Source organism: Macaca mulatta, chromosome 12, assembly GCF_049350105.2.
Source record: "Macaca mulatta isolate MMU2019108-1 chromosome 12, T2T-MMU8v2.0, whole genome shotgun sequence".
Classification (NCBI taxonomy): Eukaryota; Metazoa; Chordata; class Mammalia; order Primates; family Cercopithecidae; genus Macaca; species Macaca mulatta.
Window position 1 is genome coordinate 77474052 of NC_133417.1, and position 17503 is coordinate 77491554.

The window sequence follows — 17503 nt, forward strand, 5'->3', positions numbered from 1 at the left end:
TGCAACCATTTGTCTCACCTACCTATAACCTGGAAGCCTTCCCCCCTGCTTCAAGTTGTCTGCTTCTTACATATAGAGACGGACGTGTTCTCAACTTTGCCAAGATAAACTTTATACATTAATCAAGACTTGTCTCAAACTTTCGGGGTTCACAAAACTATGTACCCGTTACACTTTCTAAAACCTACAGTCAGTGTGGGAGAACTGCTGATACTCGAATACGTCAAATAGTTACAAAACGGCCAAAAACTGTTGTTTTCTCTCAAACTTTTGGTAAAATGTGCTTCAGGGAAAACACAGGTAAGTGGTTCTGATAAAATCTTAATAAGGACATAATTTTAAAAAGCAATAATGGTAAAAATAAATCCCATTTATTATCTGGTATGTCCCCGGCATCGTGCTAACACAGATAGCTCTACTACCCATGTCAGAGCAACTGAGGCAGATACTACGCTCCTTTTTCAGGTAAAGAGATGGAGGCTCAGAGAGGTTAAAGAGCTCAACTCAAAGGCACACAGACAGTACATGGCAGTACGTCTCTCCTCCTGGGGCCGCCGTCTCGGTGATACTATTTAGGGCCACACGTCCCACTCTTCAGCATTCGTATTTACGTACCACTGTTTGGCAAGCGGGGACTCCTGAAGCTCTCTGACCCTGAAATGTGTGGCTTGCGTCACAGAGAAGCGGTTTTAGAACGCGCTCGCAGCAGGACACCGCGGTGTGTGCAAGCGGAGGGCCGCCCTGTCCTTGAGCCTTTTGGCCGAGACTAGGAGGGCAGAGGAAGCAGGAAGGTGGGATTTGTTTCAAAAGGGCGCGGGAAGGGGACGCTCCACACCGCCTCGCCTCTTAGTGTCCCCGGTCCCGTCACCCGAAATGTACGGGGACAACTGCCACGCGCACCCCACACCTCGCCGGCTGCGGCCTGGCGCGCGCTCCTCATCTACTTCCCCGCAGGGCTGGGCGGGACTCCGGCGAGGGGCGGGCCCCGCGAGCGCCCGCCCCCTTTTCTCTCCCCGCCTCCTTCCCGCTCTGCATCCCGCCCAGCGGCGCAGGGGGCCGGGCTCCGGCGAGAGGGGTGGGGGCCGCGCCGGTGACAGCCGCTCCCCTCCCCTGCTGCCCGCCACGTCCCTCACGTACCACTCGGCAGAGGCGCGGGGAAACGTGGCGCCCGGGCTCTGGCTTCTCTAGCGGGGCTCGGCATGAGGCTGGCGCGGCTGCTTCGCGGAGCTGCCTTGGCCGTCCCGGGCCCGGGGCTGCGCGCCGCCGGCCCCAGCCGCTCCTTCAGCTCGGACTCGGGCTCCGGCCCGGCGCCCGAGCGCGGCGTTCCGGGCCAGGTGGACTTCTACGCGCGCTTCTCACCGTCCCCGCTCTCCATGAAGCAGTTCCTGGACTTCGGTGAGTGCGGCCCGGACTTCGGGCCTTTGTGCGCGGTCCCAGGCGGGGAGCTGCGGCCCCTGCTCCAGGCCCGGTCGGTGCCGGCCAGCTCTCGCCTGAGGCGCAGCCCTCCTCCTCAGTGTTTCCGCCCCCAGCGCCTTAGGTGCTTCCTTCCTCCCTCCAAGTGCCGGCGCTAGCTGACGGCGTAAATAACGGTGGGCGTGTGGCTTTGATCGTATTGTTGAAAACAAACCAGCTGGGCCGCGCGGAATGACCTCCCGCCTTCCGGCGCACGTGTGCAGGTGCGCGCTCGGCCAGGCCCCTTCCGAGGAGGCGCGCCCGCGTGGGAGGCCGAGCGTGGACACCCCCGAGGATCGCTTTTGGATTCCGCGCAGTGATGATGAATGCCCAGTTTTGCATATGCTGATTGCATAGAAATGGCGTGATGATAGGCAAGGCAGGTTATAACTGGCCCAGAGTTTCTTAGAATGTTTTCCTTGCCAGTAGCATAAATTGTTTGCACCAACAGCGCATTTCATCATCAGCAAGTAAGTCTTGAGCACGTGTTGAGTGCATGAGGACAGGATGCTGTGAAGTTTACCAGATTATCCTTGTTTTCTCGATAAGCTGTTAAACAGATTGCAGAAGGAATTGCATAGTTAGGCATTTTAACTTTTACTTCCCACTTACCTATCAAGGCAATGAGGGGAAAAGGGAAAACCTTAATGAATTCATAAAATTTGAGTACAAAGGTTATCTTCTGCATTGTGACTTCTGCATTGAATGATACCTGCATGGTTGACAACTTTGTCTTAAAACTGTGGTTTATAGTCGCATAATTTTTGGGTCAAAGCCTTAGGTTTTTGTTTTTACTTTAAAATGACCCTAGTTCGACGTAGGGGCGAATTTGGTGGTGGTCATAAGTATGCCATGAAACTTTCACAAGCTGTTTTCCTTTAATAACTTAATTTCTACTATTGACAGTCTAGTTTTTGCTAACGTTTTCTCTGCTAAAGCAGCAAGAATAGTAAGCTTAAAATGCATTACTAGAATAGCAAGACCTTTTAGTTTAATATTAAGTGGAGCTGTTTGCCAAAGGACATTCTACAACGATTCTGCTTAGGAAGTGATATGGGATCGTGATATGGGAGTGGAGGGGTCAGGAGACTTTCCAGTAACCAGACAATTGAATAGGACCTACTTGAAGATGGTGCTAACAGGCAGTGGTGGTTTTTGCTTTCTGTTGCTTGAAAGCTTTCCTCTGCACTTACTCTTTTTTCCCGTGTGTGGGTGTGTGTGTGTGTGTATTTTTTAAAACTAGAAATGGGGTCTCGCTATGTTGTCCAGGCTGGTCTCAAACTCCTGGGCTCAAGCCATTCTCCCAGCTTGGCCTCCCAAAGTGATTATAGGTGTGAGCCACCACACCTGGACTCCACTTACGCTTTGCTTACTGTAATTAGCATTTGTGGTTCTATATGGAATCAGTGAATCTTCATATGCAAACATCAAAATTTTACTCTTTTCTTTTTGATTGAGACAGGGTTTTACTCTGTCACCCAGGCTGGAGTGCAGTGGTGCTATCATAGGTCACTATAACCTCACTTTTCTGCCTGAGCTTCCCAAGGCTAGAATTACAGGCAAGCACAACCACGCCCAGCTGTTTTTTATTTTTTATAAATATGAGGTCTCATTGTGTTGCCCAGGCTGGTCTTGAACCCCTGCGCTCAAACAGTCCTCAAGCCTCGGCCTCGCAAAGTGCTGGGATTATAGGCATGAATCACTGTGCCTGGCCCCCTGTTTTTAATTTATTTTTTTAAGGCTAGTCAAGTGAAACAGTGGGAGTGGAGAAGGAACAAAGAAATCTGTAACTGGTCGTAATCAATTAGTCGTAAATACCACTGCATTCAGACCACCTTAAAGTTTCTGTTTCTTAGACATTAACTCTTTTTAAAACTAGAGTTAAAAAACAGATTTTCTAAATGATAGCAGCAACAGGGTGTACAGGCTAGACTTTTCCAGGTTCTGCTGTTAATTTTATAAAGCCTTGCTCAGAAATGCTCAGTTTACCTAACTTCTAAAATGGGTCATCACTATAAGGACACAAGTTAGGGAGACAAGGTTATCGTAATTGCTGTACAGAGCCATTGGAATGTCAGTAATTGGAATGTCATAACTCTGGAGACTGGGTTATCTCATCCCTCACCTCCCACAGGCAGGGATACCTTTGCCTTCTATTCCTTGCCCCATCGTGGTGATTCTACCCCTCTGGCCTTGCCAGGTAACTGCCTCTCATTTCTCCCTGCCTCTTGCCTTCGGTTTCCTTATGGCTTTTACTTACTGCTTTATCCATCATGTTTGGTTTCAGGATCAGTGAATGCTTGTGAAAAGACCTCATTTATGTTTCTTCGGCAAGAGTTGCCTGTCAGACTGGCAAATATAATGAAAGAAATAAGTCTCCTTCCAGATAATCTTCTCAGAACACCATCCGTTCAATTGGTACAAAGCTGGTAAGATTCTCATCTTGTGTTTACAATTTGATGGAGTTGTGGACTCTATTCAAGGTTACGGCAAATGCTTTTTTTACTCTTCAGTGGAATCTTTTTTTTTTTTTTTTTTTTTTTTGAGAGGGAGTCCTGCTCTTAGGCCAGGCTGGAGTGCAGTGGCGCAATCTCAGCTCACTGCAAGCTCCAGCTCACTGGTTCAGGCAAATCTCCTGCCTCAGCCTCCCGAGTAACTGGGATTACAGGCATGTGCCACCATGCCCAGCTAATTTTTGTATTTTTAGTAGATACAGGGTTTCACCATGTTGGCCAGGATGATCTCGATCTCCTGACCTTGTGATCCGCCTGCCTTGGCCTCCCAAAGTATTGGGATTACAGGCATGAGCCACCGTGCCTGGCCAGAATCTTAAGGTAGTAGCAGTATTCTTTTTTTGTCTGGGGGCAGGTGGGGGCAATGTATTTGGGCTTGTGCCCTGAATCCTGGACTCCACAACTCCTTGATTTTGAGAAAACCAATTAGAACTGCACTGAAATACAGATGCTAAATTTAGGATTTATGTTAGTATATCTGCAAGGATATTATGAGAAAAATGTCTACAATTTGTTGATGACTAGGTATTTATGTATATTGCCTTTAATCCCTTTAACAACCTTGCACAGTAGGTATGAATCTCTCCATTTTATTCATTGTTGTTATTTTTATTTATTTATGTATTTATTTTTTTTTTTAATGGAGTCTTGCTCTGTCACCCAGGCTGGAGTGCATGATCTTGGCTCACTGCAACCTCTGCCTCCTGGGTTCAAGTAATTCTCTTGCCTCAGCCTCCAGAGTAGCTGGATACAGGCACCTGCCACCACACCCAGCTAATGTTTGTATTTTTAGTAGAGACAGAGGTTTCACCATGTTGGCCAGGCTAGTCTCAAACTCCTGACCTCAGGTGATCCTCCCACCTCGGCTTCCCAAAGTGCTGGGATTACAGGCGTGAGCCACCGCTCCTAGCCTGTTTACTTATTTTTTTGAGACAGGTTCTTACTCTTACTCTGTCACCCAGGTTGGAGTGCAGTGGCGATCACAGCTCAGCTCACTGCAACCTCCACCTCCCTGGCTCAGGTGATCCTCCCACCTCAGCCTCCTGAGTAGCTGAAACCACAAGCGCGTGCCACGCCCAGCTAATTTTTGTATTTTTTAGCAGAGATAGGGTTTTTCCATGTTGCCTAGACTGGCCTCAAACTCCGGAGCTCAAGGGATTTGCCCACCTGGGCCTCTCAAAGTGCAGGGATTGTGGGCGTGAGCCATTGTGCCCAGCCTGTTTATTATTTTTAAAATGAATTTATTTTCTTTTTAGAGACAGGGTCTCCGTCACCCAGGCTAGAGTGCAGTAGTGTGATCATGGCTTACTGCAGTCTTGACCTCCTGGGCTCAAGAGATCCTACAGCCTTAGCCTCCGGAGCAGCTGGGACCACAGCCATGTGCCACCATACCTGACAAATTCTTTTATTTTTTGTAGAGATGGGGTCTCACTTTTTTGCCCAGGCAGGTTGTGAACAGGGCTCAAGCAGTCCTCTTACCTTGGCGTCCCAAAGTGTTGGGATTACAGACATGAGCCACTGCACCTGGCAGGTTAACTCTGTTTTACAGATGAGGATGCTGAGGCACATAAAGGTTAAATCTTTTGCATAAGGCAGTACCGTTGATAGTGGAGTTGGGATTCAAACTCCCATTTGTCCATCTCTGCTATACCATTCTATAGTCAGAACAATGAAATATATGAAAGGGTATATGTATTTTTAATAAACTGTATTTACTGAAGGGTATCTTTTTATAAATTACAAAAGTTAAAACGTTTATTTTTCTGTTTTAAAACAATTAGAAGTTTTTGGAATTGTGTAGAAAAAGTGTGATCTATTCCCAAAGATGAGTAGAGATGTTAAGGGTATACACTCATGGAGCCACCTATATACAGCCTTTGTTAATGTTATTGCTTTAAAAGTGTTGTTCTTTTAAGCACTATACACTTCAAATGAATGAGCTGCCTAGAGTTAAGTCTTAAATGGAAGAAGTTTAGCTGCAGGGCATTTCCCAGTTATGATTCATGGAGATTCAAGTTTTCTTTTTGTAGTCATTATAGTGTATGGGAGAAGTTGATCTAATCTCGATTAAAAAAAGCAAAAGAAGTATGATTGCTATATATGTGATAATCAGATGCTATCTAGTCCAAGTATGGAATAGTTAGAAGTGTGGCTTAAATGGGAAGCATTTGTTTAGGAATTATGATGGGATATAAAGGAGAAAATATAATCCATGGAAGATTTTTCCTGTTTTTAAAAAATTCTTCATTAGAAGTAGAATATGCTGCTTTTTGAAGCTTATCAGTCATGAAGTCTGAGCGGTATCTGTTGTAGGTACTCAGCTATCTCTTGGATGGAGAGCGTAGTTGTTCTTACCAATAAAGAGGAAATTAAGGGTTAAAGCAAAGCAGCAGTGGCTATCAGAATCCCTTAACTTTGGAATGCATTAAGACATGCTGCTTGTCAGAAACAGCTTTCCAAACCAACAGATGGAATTACAGGTTTTTAAAGCACTTTCATTGCTCCTAGATGCCTGTTAAGTTAGGGCAGTTGCAGATTAAGTGCTTACAGCTAAGTAATAGTTCCCTTACACTGTCAAAGAAAGTAATTCAGTGGTAGCAAGTGATTTTTAGCTCTGGCCCGGCAGTGCCATTGTACTTGCCTGCACGACCATCAGAAAATCATTTGGCCTTCTTTATTTTGCTCATATCTTAACAGATGCTTTGATACCTTGAATTATTAGATGAATTTAAAATCTACATTTTTATGACTTTTGTATTTTTTGTTCAGTTTAAAAGAACCATATAGTAGATTATAGTCTATTAATAAATACTTGTTAGTTGGACATAACCACGTAAAATTAAGGTTTTAAAGCATAGATATTTAAGATAGAGTCTCAGAGCAAGAGAGGCTGTCCTCCTTTTACCGATAATAAGACAAATTAAGTCATTTGTCCAAGATCACATAGTTATTGGTGACAGTCAGATCTCAGCATAATCAGTATGTATACTGTAATGTACAGTGGTAAATTAAAAAAAAAATAAAAGCCATTTTAGGATGTAGAACTTAGAATAGAAAATCTTAAAATTCTTAAACTTGACCTATGCTTTTAGGAGAAAATGTGTACCTTCTACTATTTGTTCCCAGCACTTTTCTCGAATGTGCATGGGTGTAAAAATTCTACTTCAACCATAATTTATAGCAGTACTCTAAATTAAAAATTATAAAATGCTAAAAATAGCTTTTGAGCTAAGTTTCATGATAACTTTCAGAATATAAAAGAACGAACTTATCCTCTTGATCTGCATTTTAGGTATATCCAGAGTCTTCAGGAGCTTCTTGATTTTAAGGACAAAAGTGCTGAGGATGCTAAAGCTATTTATGAGTAAGTTCACTATTTTGACCCTATTCTTAAACCTATTATTAGGTCACTTAGGGGAAATTGATTAACTTTTAGGTTTCTGCTACTTTACAACATGTGATATATGTGACTATAGCAGCCCATACAGGCAGGATAAATAACCTAATCATTAAATTTGACTAGGCATAAGAAATGCTTCGCATTCCTCTTTAACAAAAGACAAAGTTCAGGTGTGATGATCAATGGAAATGTAGATGTGGCCTCAGTTGCAGTTGGATTGTTAACCTGGAGGGTGCATGCTCTTTCTAATGGACAACCACCTTCAGCCCCAGCTGATCTTTGCCATGTTAAAATACTGCTCATATCATCTGATTGTTTTCTGATTTTAAAGGAAAGCTACAAGTCTAGGTTTGTAATGTAAAATCTCTTGCTTTTGAAAGATTGGCAGCTAATTAAAACATTTTTTAAAACATAGAAGGCCTATAAAACATGGTTGCAGGTTTCTAGTTTATTCTCTATGGCCTGTAAGATGTCAGTAATATGACAAGTTTAATAACCCATATACCGGAATTGGTAGACCAAAGTATTTGCCATATGCAGCTACCTGCTTATTGCAGTGAAGGGCACCGACAATGTAATGACCATCTCTTGTCCTCAGTTAGTTACACATGTTTTTTGGACTGTCTTTAAAGGGAACAGTAACACTTCATTTTTTTAAACATGATTTTAATCTGAAAATAACGTTCAGCAAGAGTTTACTCCTTGCTTAGGTATTGAGCAGACTTTACATGAATGATGTTTTTTAATCTTTAAAACAATTCATTGAAATAATGCTGTTTGTGCACAAAGAGGGCATGTAGCTTAAGGTTACATAGTTAGCACATGGTAGAATCCAAGCAGCCTTACTTTAGAAGTAAACATGCTATAGAGCCTTCTGAAAACAGTCGTTCAGAGCTGTGGAAAATAAGTAGTCAAGCAGAATAATACAGCTTTGTTTTCTTTTAAGAAAAAAGAAAAATAAATAAAGGAATGACTAGAATGATGAGTTGTTTGTTGTTTTCGAAGAGTTTTGTTGTTTGTATTTTGGTTTAACAGTCTTGTTTTGAAGCTTGTTACTAACTAGGAATTCCAAAAATGTTTTAAGCAGTGGAAACATCATTGGAATAAGTTAATAGTACTCAAGATGATGACTTTGAATAGGAAAACACTCATTTGGAAGTGTAAATTCAGATGGGTTATGTTAGAAAATTGGTTTTGTTACTGCATAATTAAGACTTCTTGGGCCGGGCACAGTGGCTTATGCCGGTAATCCCAGCACTTTGGGAGGCCGAGGTGGGCAGATAGTCTGAGGTCGGGAGTTCAAGACCGGCCTGATCAACATGGAGGAACCCCATCTCTACTGAAAATACAAAATTAGCCAAGCGTGGTGGTGCATACCTGTAATCCCAGCTACTGAGGAAGGCTGAGGCAGTAGAATCGCTTGAACTTGGGAGGTGGAGGTTACAGTGAGCCAAGATTGTGTGATTACACTCTAGCCTGGGGAAAAAGCAAAACTCCATCTCAAAAAAAGAAAAAAAAGATTTCTTTTCTCTTTTGTCTTTTATTTAGTTCTTTAACCATGCAACGTCTTCTAAGTGACAGAAATGGGAAGGCTACTAGATGATTTGAAGATTTATCTTTTAATACAATTGTTTACTTTTCCTCTCCCATTTTATAAACTCATAGAATAAATGAAATGATAATTCTTTTTTCGTTTTTCTGTCCTAAGTGTTTCCTTCTCTCTTTGAACCCTAGGGAATAGTTCTAAAACAGGCAGGCTTTATTGGCTCATTCATCTTGATTCCTTGCAGAGCAGAGCAGGTGTTCCCTAGAGGCAAGTGCTTTGTCTTCTTCTATGCAGAATATCTCTGGAATACCATCCTCTTAGCAAGTGCTCAGATAACCTTAGTTGATAGCAGTTAAAACCATTAACATTTTTAAGATTATGTTTTGTCACAGCCTTACTCTTAGGAAACCAAGAAAATAATTACATTTTGAAAGTTTTATTTTGGAGGTCGTTATACTTCCATAGATTTGGTATATTTTATGATTTGAAATACATTTAAATAAGTATAGGAAAACATGAACTGATTTTCCTTTTAGTAAATTAGGGATTTTTGTCTAGCATAGTTGGTTAAACTTATATTTTTGTATTAAGTTTACTTGTCAAAATATTTGGCTGTTTTGACAGATGGGTTTGTTTAGCTTTACAGATACTGTGATACGGATCAGAAACCGACACAATGATGTCATTCCCACAATGGCCCAGGGTGTGATTGAATACAAGGAGAGCTTTGGGGTGGATCCTGTCACCAGCCAGAATGTTCAGTACTTTTTGGATCGATTCTACATGAGTCGCATTTCAATTAGAATGTTACTCAATCAGCACTGTAAGTGTCCTGAGTCAAGAGAAGCAGCTAAATGAGATGTGGTGGCATATTTTAAATGTATTTAGGAAACTTCCATTTAGGTAGAAAATTTAGTTTTACCTTTTGGCTAATTAAGAGAAGTAAATAGACTGCCATCAAGAAAGGTATTTTTATTGAATGTAAAATACTGTGTTTATCCTAAAGGCAAATATTTGTTCTACTGTTTGGTACAATTTAAACACTATTCAGATTTGGAAAAGAGCATTAGGTAGTTTAGCTTATTTTGTTGGTTTTGTCTTTTTGGATAGCTTTATTGTTTGGGGGAAAAGGCAAAGGAAGTCCGTCTCATCGAAAACACATTGGAAGCATAAATCCAAACTGCAATGTAGTTGAAGTTATTAAAGGTAAATACTGACATTTCTCTTTACAAAAAAGATACAAAAATCAAAGTTACTGTTATTTCTTACTATTAAACAACTATTTGTATCATGAGATAAAATGGTAGGCACCAATGCATGGGTTTGAAAATAACCTTATAGTATTATTTGTGCATTATTTATAGGATGACTATTTTATTGATAGAATTATAGATAGGCAAAGTTTGGTGATACTATAGAGGATATCTTTTTTGTTTTGTTTTGTTTGAGACAGAGTCTCATTCTGTTGCCCAGGCTGGAGTGCAGTGCTGCGATCTCAGCTCACTGTAGCCTCTGCCTCCTGAGTTCAAGCGATTGTCTTGCCTCAGCCTCCCCAGTAGCTGGAGTTACAGATGCTCAACACTACGCCTGGCTAATTTTTGTATCTTTAGTGCAGATAGGGTATTACCATGTTGGCCAGGCTGGTCTGGAACTCCTGCCTGCCTCGGCCTCCTGAAGAGCTGGGATTACAGGCGTGAGCCACTGAACCCAGCTGAGGGTATCTTTCACTTAAAAAAGATTTCAAGTCCCTGCTCCCCTGTTTCTAATTCCTTGCACTATGAGCAGTAATTCGTAACAGGTTGGTTTGAATCCTTTCACGCTTTCTTCTATTTATACCACTTGTACACATACACAATTGATATTGGCCTTACATTGTTGTTTTTAGAAAATGGGGTGCTCTGTGATTTTTCTACAAGTTTGCAGACATCTTGCTGTTCAGTACATCTGGATATACCCCAAGATTTTGAATGGCTGTATGGAATGTATCAGTATGTATTAATTAATTCTCCTGTTGGCGTACATTTAGGTTGTTTTAATTTTTTTGTTACCACCAATACCAGCAGTTCTGCTGTGAACATCCTTAAATACATGCTTACTTTTGCTAGTATTTTAGAGGGTAAGATTCCTAGAATTAAAAACATTTAAATGCATATAAAATTTTGGTATCTCTAAAAAGGTATCAAACAGTGGATAAGAGTATTTCCTAACCAACTCTTAAGTTTTGTTATATAGATAGGAAATATTTTCTTCAACCTGTTATTTTTCTTTTTTTTGCATTGTCGTTGGTGTCTTTTTAGCATATACACTTTTACATTTTTTTGTAGTTATATTTGTCATTTATTGTTTATGGCTATTCAGCTTTGTCATGTCACACTTAGACTTTCCCTGGGCCAGGTGCAGTGGCTTATGCCTATAATCCCAGCACTTTGGGAGGCTGAGGCGGGTGGATCACCTGAGGTCAGGAGTTCGAGACCAGCCTGGCCGACATGGTGAAACCCCACCTGTACTGAAAATTCAAAAATTACCTGGGTGTGGTGACACATGCCTATGTAGTCCCAGCTACTTGGGAGGCTGAGGCAGGAGAATCACTTGAACCGGGGAGGTGGAGGCTGGAGTGAGCTGAGATAGCGCCACCACACTCCAGCCTGGTTGACCAAGACTCTGTCTCAAAAAAAAAAAAAAAAAAAAGAGAAAGGCTTTACCTGGTTGGGGGCCTTGAGCCCAGGAGCTGGAGACAAACCTCAGCAATATAGCGAGACCATGTCTCCACCAAAAAAAAAAAAAAAAAAAGCAGAGACTTTCCCTAAACTATCAAAGTATATTTTCTTCTGTAGAGAGTTTAAGACTTTCATTTGTCAATACTATTGCCATCTTAATGCATGAAAGGGAAGTATATTTATTAAATCCTTTTTTGTTTTGTTTTGATTCGCACTAGATGGCTATGAAAATGCTAGGCGTCTGTGTGATTTGTATTATATTAACTCTCCCGAACTAGAACTTGGAGAACTAAATGGTAAGCCTGATGTTGTCTTTTTCTCAGTGATTAGTGCGTTGATTACTTCATAAGGGATAAGAATTTAAATGTTTTAATGGAAGATGACTTTTTTCATCAAATTCATTGGATATGAAGGCTAAAGGATAGTAATCATGTAAAAAGTGTATCTATAAATATATATGTAATTTAGTCAGATTCTTTATGAAAAAATTTGGCTTTTTGTGCCTCATTTTCTTTATTTTTAATTGATAACTTTGATTCTTTGCTTATTTTTAATTTTCTGTTTAGTCATAGAAAAAAATGATGCCAAGAAAGTTACATTTGACTTTTACATGCACTTCAATAATGTAAGACTTACGCTTTTTCTACTTCCTGAGTTATAAATAATTTTCTGTTGTTGAGGACATAGAAAGACTGGGTTTGTAAAAGAGGAAAGAAAGATGTTCATCTATTTGAGAATGTGTTTGTCTCTGATGGTTTTCTTTTTACCCTGATGAGTGCCTTTTGGATAAAAAGGGTTTCGATGCCTTGAAGGAGGATTGATGAGTCTCTTTCCTGAAGGCATGGTAGTTTGACAGAGAAAAACATTTCCTAGGATGACACTTTAAGAAGGTGTGGTGGAAAGAATAAAATGAAATAGGCTTTTACTGAGCTGTATTCTGGACCTTAGAGTGAGAGAGCAGTGAAGTTACGCAATTGAAAATAGCATTGCCTGGTGGTTTTCTAAAGCCATATTAACTCTTTTGAGCCATGATGGTAGCATAGCATTTGGTAAATAACAATCACAATGTACAAGTGATAGTTTGCAAACCTGAACTGCTGTGAGCAATTTCCAGATATCCCATTCTTGTTCCCAAGGGGGAGTTTATTCAGAGGAAGGTCTGATTTATTGGTTGAATTAGAATTCTAAGATATCATGAATCTTAATCATTTGTTCTACTAAATGTCTGTTTTATACACACCCCTATCACCACCCCCAGTGGGGCTCCTGTTAAGTGTTTAAATGTAGAATTAATTACTGTCTCGAGAAATTGATGCTAGCTCATATTTTTTTATTCAGCTTTATATCCATCGAAATGCCTGAAATAAACAATATTCCGCCCAGGTGAAACATTTTGAAAATGGCTTAAAGAATGTATGGGCTGGGCGCGGTGGCTCACGTCTGTAATCCCAGCACTTTGGGAAGCCGAGGCGGGCAGCTCACAAGGTCAGGAATTTGAGACAAGCCTGGGCCAATATGGTGAAACCCCATCTCTACTAAAAATAGAAAAATCAGCCAGGCGTGGTGGTGGGTGCCTATAATCCTAGCTATTTGGGAGGCTGAGGTAGGAGAATTGCTTGAACCCGGGAGGCAGAGGTTGCAGTGAGCTGAGATTGCACCACTGCACTCCAGGCTGGGCGACAGAGCAAGACTCCGTCTCAAAAAAAAAAAAAAAAAAAGAATAACAATGTATGCATGTGAATTGGACTGTGGAATTTATGGACTTTAACACTTCTCTATTTGGAAAGTAAAATTCCTACCCAACAGTTGAGCGATCTTTAAAAAGACTTTACCATCCTAGAGAAAAATGGTTGCATGGGTTGGTTCGATTGTTACACAAGATTGTGAGAAATGACCACAGGACTCTTGTCATCGTCAGTTGTAAATACTTGTGGGTATGGGTTCAAACACTAATACATTGAAGAAATGGTGTAGCGTTCTCCCCCAGATTATACTGTCCTCCGTAGTTAATGTTTTCTTTTCATCACTACACAGTTTTTTCTTAAAAATGCTTTAAAGCACATCTCTCTGTACTTTCATATTTTTCTCTTCTGCTCTGTAGCAAAATCACCAGGACAGCCAATACAAGTGGTTTATGTACCATCCCATCTCTATCACATGGTGTTTGAACTTTTCAAGGTTTGTAAAATAGTATTACATAACCTTTACCAGTACTTTCCTGAGGTTAGGAATCTGCTCTGAAAGCCAAATATTCCACTAGGTTCTCGTATTAAGAAGTGCCATTTCATGTCAGTATCGTATCACATTGCTGGAGATCAGCCTTTTATCAACACAGGGAGACACCTCCCTGTAGTAGTGAGCTCAGACTATGGAGTCAGAAAGACCTGGGTTTGAATCCGAATTATGGCACTTAATATGTGTGTGACCTTGGGCAAGTCACTCAACCTTTCTGAGCCTCAGTTTCCTTTTCTGTAAAACAAGAATACTGTCCAGGATTGTTTATGACGATTGGGAATAACATACTAAGTGTCCAGTACAGTGGCAACATATTACATATAGATAATAAAGTTATCTTTACATTTTTAAACAATATTTAGACGAGTGATTCTCAACTTGCTACCCTCAAAGGACCAGAATTCTTTTTTTGGTCTGGCTTTTCTTGGGAGGGGGAGGTCATTTATATTGACTTACAGGGTTTTTGCTGTTATCTTTGCTCTTTACAACAAATTTTGAAAACAAATTATGCTAGTAATATTGAGAGTATCTTTTTTCCCTGCCCATGATACTTGCTGGTTGACAGGAAAATGGGTGAGGAGTGAGGGGCACAGGTCCTGGTGGGTGAAAACGACTGCCCTCCATCAGAAGCTTGTAGTCTCTCTTTAGTTCTGTTTCATCAGCCAGCAGCAAACTAGAAGAGAGAGAGGGGGTGGCTTTCAATCTGATAATGTAAAGGAAGAGTGCACTGAAACATAGAAAAACTGACCAAATATCTTAGAACACCACCAAAATGTTCTTTCTTCTAAGACAGCAAAAACGTATTTAATACCTTACAAAATCTTTTCAAAAATATTTATTTTATTTTTTGTAGCATTGAGGTCTCACTCTGTTACCCAGGCTGCCCTTGAACTCCTGGCCTCAAGCAGTCCTGCCTTGGATTCCCAGTGTTGAGATTACAGGCATAAACCACTGCACCTAGCCCCAAAATCTTTTTATCCAAGTTGTTAAACAAGTAGTGATGGGCACTTAAAGCATTAACACGAATTTTTTCCTTGAAATTCCAGTGGCATAAAGATCTTGTGCCCTATGATTGAGGCATTCCATATTATATTACATATTGTTCATAATGTCAGTAATAATGGCTTTCACCTGGAACCTAATCTTAAACTGCCTGTGATGGAAATGATGGAATCTCCTCCATAAGGGGACTCAATAGCAATTGCTGTGCCAGGGCCACACACACTTACTGCCAAATTCAGATGCCTTTTTAGTTACATCTAGTTTGTATTATTTTCTACTGCAATGCTGAATGTCACGATATTGTTCAAGGCTTCTGATATGTTGGCACTGTGTACCCTATTTCCTTTAGAAAGTAGTCAAAGCAGCTTTACAGTGTCAGTACCCTTAATTTCAAGCTAGAGATAAAGGGATTCATTGCTCCATCAAATACGACCATCGCTGTTACTACTATATGAAAAAATTACTTTTCTTTAAAGAAATGTATGACAGTTTTTTTAATAGTTCTGAAAATAGAGCTGAAACTACATTTTCAGAAATGTTTTGCCCATCATTTACTAAAATTATAAAAGTGTTTGAACAGAGTTTTCTGCTTTAATGTAACTAGTTTAAAGTGTTTTGAAGTCTGACTTTGGAAAATATGCAGAATTTAGTTGGAATCTTTAGGTCAGAATATCCTTTAGATCCCCCCCAAATTGACTCCATTAAAAAAAAAAAAACTTTAAATGTGGTTGTAAGAATTGTGATTCTTTGGCATATTTTCATCAAATTTAAAAACTTCAAATAGTGCATATGTATTTGAAAATTATACTTTGTCCTTTCTAAAAAGCTGTGTTTTTAATACAACCCTAATGTGTTTCAGAATGCAATGAGAGCCACTATGGAACACCATGCCAACAGAGGTGTTTACCCTCCTATTCAAGTTCATGTCACGTTGGGTAATGAGGATTTGACTGTGAAGGTAAATGTGTTTGGTGGTTTTTTTTTTTTTTTTTTTTTTTTGTAATTGATGTACAGACATGCAAAGGTAACCATACGCATAATTTTTAAAAGACATAATCTCTCAGGGGAAAAGAATCTTGTCTGTAATAGATAATAAGCACATTGCTTCATTGAGCTGGTGGATTATAGTTACTCCTTGAATCTTTTCTAGTCTGGTTCCCCATCCAGGTGATTCAAGTTAAAATAAATCTTGGAGACAGACAATTTATCATGAATATCTCTTTGATAAGATCTAAAATATTTGGATAGTTGCAGTATTATGGAGATAGTATTTAATATATAATTTAAAATTTTTAAAACAATGCTTTTTAATCTAGTTTGTTTTATTTGATTCTCATAATGCAGGTAATTTTATCCTCACTTTTACAGGTGAGTAGACTAAGACATGGTGATTAGCTCAGGATCACACAGGGCATAAATACCATGGGACATGATATCCAGTCTTCTGTCCCCAGGACTAGACCTTTTCTATTACATTGTTCAGGTGGCTCAGTTTCTTCTTTTAAATTTTATTAAAAATTGTTTTCTGTCACCCAGGCTGGAGTGCAGTGGTATGATCATTGCACACTGTGACCTCGAACTCCTGGGCTCAAGCGATCCTCCTCCCATAGCTTCCAGAGTAACTGGGACTGCAGGATGCAGGCATGCAAGCCTGGCTAATTAAAATAATTTTAGGGGGTAGAGACTAGGTCTTACTGTTGCCCAGGCTGATCTCAAAACCCCTGGTCTCAAGTGATCCTCCCACCTTGGCCTCCCAAAGCACTAGTATTACAGGTGTGAGCCACTGTGCCTGGCCCTACTTTCTTAAGAGTATGATAGTGTTTTTCTCTTTTAATAATCACTAAAAATTTATATTAAAGTAATAAATGCAGAGACTATAAAAAATCAAATGTGTCAGTTCCTGGCCCTTTGTGGGCCTCATTACTCCGAGTTACTCAGAGATTCCTAGTCTTTCTTTTTTCGAGATGAAGTCTCGCTCTGTCACCCAGGGTGGAATGCAGTAGTGTGATCTTGGCCCACTGCAACCTCTGCCTCCCGGGTGCAAGCAATTCTCCTGCCTCAGCCTCCCAAGTAGCTGGGACAACAGGCACCCGCCACCACGCCTAGCTAATTTTTTGTATTTTAGTAGAGACGGGGTTTCACCATATTGGCCAGGCTGGTCTCGAACTCCTGACCTTGAGTTGTCCACCTGCCTCACCCTCCCAAAGTGCTGGGATTACAGGCATGAGCTACTGCGCCTGGCCTAATGTTTACATTTTAAACAGTAAATATTACCTTTCTGTTATAGTAGTTGAGGAGTTAGCTCTCTTTAATAGAGCACCTGCTCCCCTCCCCTAGCCCAAGGGCCACTTTCCCTGTACTATCATCCTAATATTTAAGTTTGTATATGAAATTCAAAGTTGAGAATAATCATCTTGCAAAAGTTTGAAGGCATCCGTTGTTCCTTTTTTTAAAAGGTACAATTCAGTGAAATTCATAAGGTTATTCAAATATTGCCACTGTCTCATTCTAGAACATTTTCATCAGTCCTAAGAAAAAACCCAGTACTCCGTCAGGCACAGCGGCTCATGCCTGTAATGTCGGCACTTTGGGAGGCCAAGGCGGGCAGATTCCCTGAGGTCAGGCGTTTAAGAGCAGC

General features: G+C 40.7%; 1 protein-coding gene and 1 long non-coding RNA gene across 24 annotated transcripts in view; one reads left to right on the forward strand and one right to left on the reverse strand.

The window, feature by feature from the left end:
* The window catches only part of LOC100430028 (uncharacterized), a 41365-nt gene extending 40091 nt beyond the window's left edge, over positions 1 to 1274 (reverse strand). Inside the window, exon 1 of the long non-coding RNA XR_013402043.1 lies at positions 1138 to 1274. This is a non-coding gene — a long non-coding RNA (uncharacterized LOC100430028). The remainder of the gene's footprint in view (positions 1 to 1137) is intronic.
* The window catches only part of PDK1 (pyruvate dehydrogenase kinase 1), a 70816-nt gene continuing 54435 nt past the window's right edge, over positions 1123 to 17503 (forward strand). For 6 of the 23 annotated variants that reach the window (XR_013402035.1, XR_013402034.1, XR_013402032.1 and 3 more), the window contains exons 1-9: positions 1123 to 1395; positions 3740 to 3881; positions 7258 to 7329; positions 9550 to 9734; positions 10022 to 10117; positions 11847 to 11924; positions 13730 to 13806; positions 15725 to 15823; positions 16210 to 16233. Coding sequence is in view for 11 of the 23 variants with exons in the window: in XM_077957197.1 (XP_077813323.1) it covers positions 1200 to 1395; positions 3740 to 3881; positions 7258 to 7329; positions 9550 to 9734; positions 10022 to 10117; positions 11847 to 11924; positions 13730 to 13806; positions 15725 to 15823; positions 16210 to 16233 (969 nt within the window). In the remaining 12 variants the exon portion in view is untranslated. Of the gene's footprint in view, positions 1396 to 1609; positions 1923 to 3739; positions 3882 to 7257; positions 7330 to 9549; positions 9735 to 10021; positions 10118 to 11846; positions 11925 to 13729; positions 13807 to 15724; positions 15824 to 16209; positions 16234 to 17503 lie in introns of those variants that run through there. The other 17 variants (XR_003721306.2, XR_001438635.3, XR_013402036.1 and 14 more) reach the window with 10 other exon arrangements.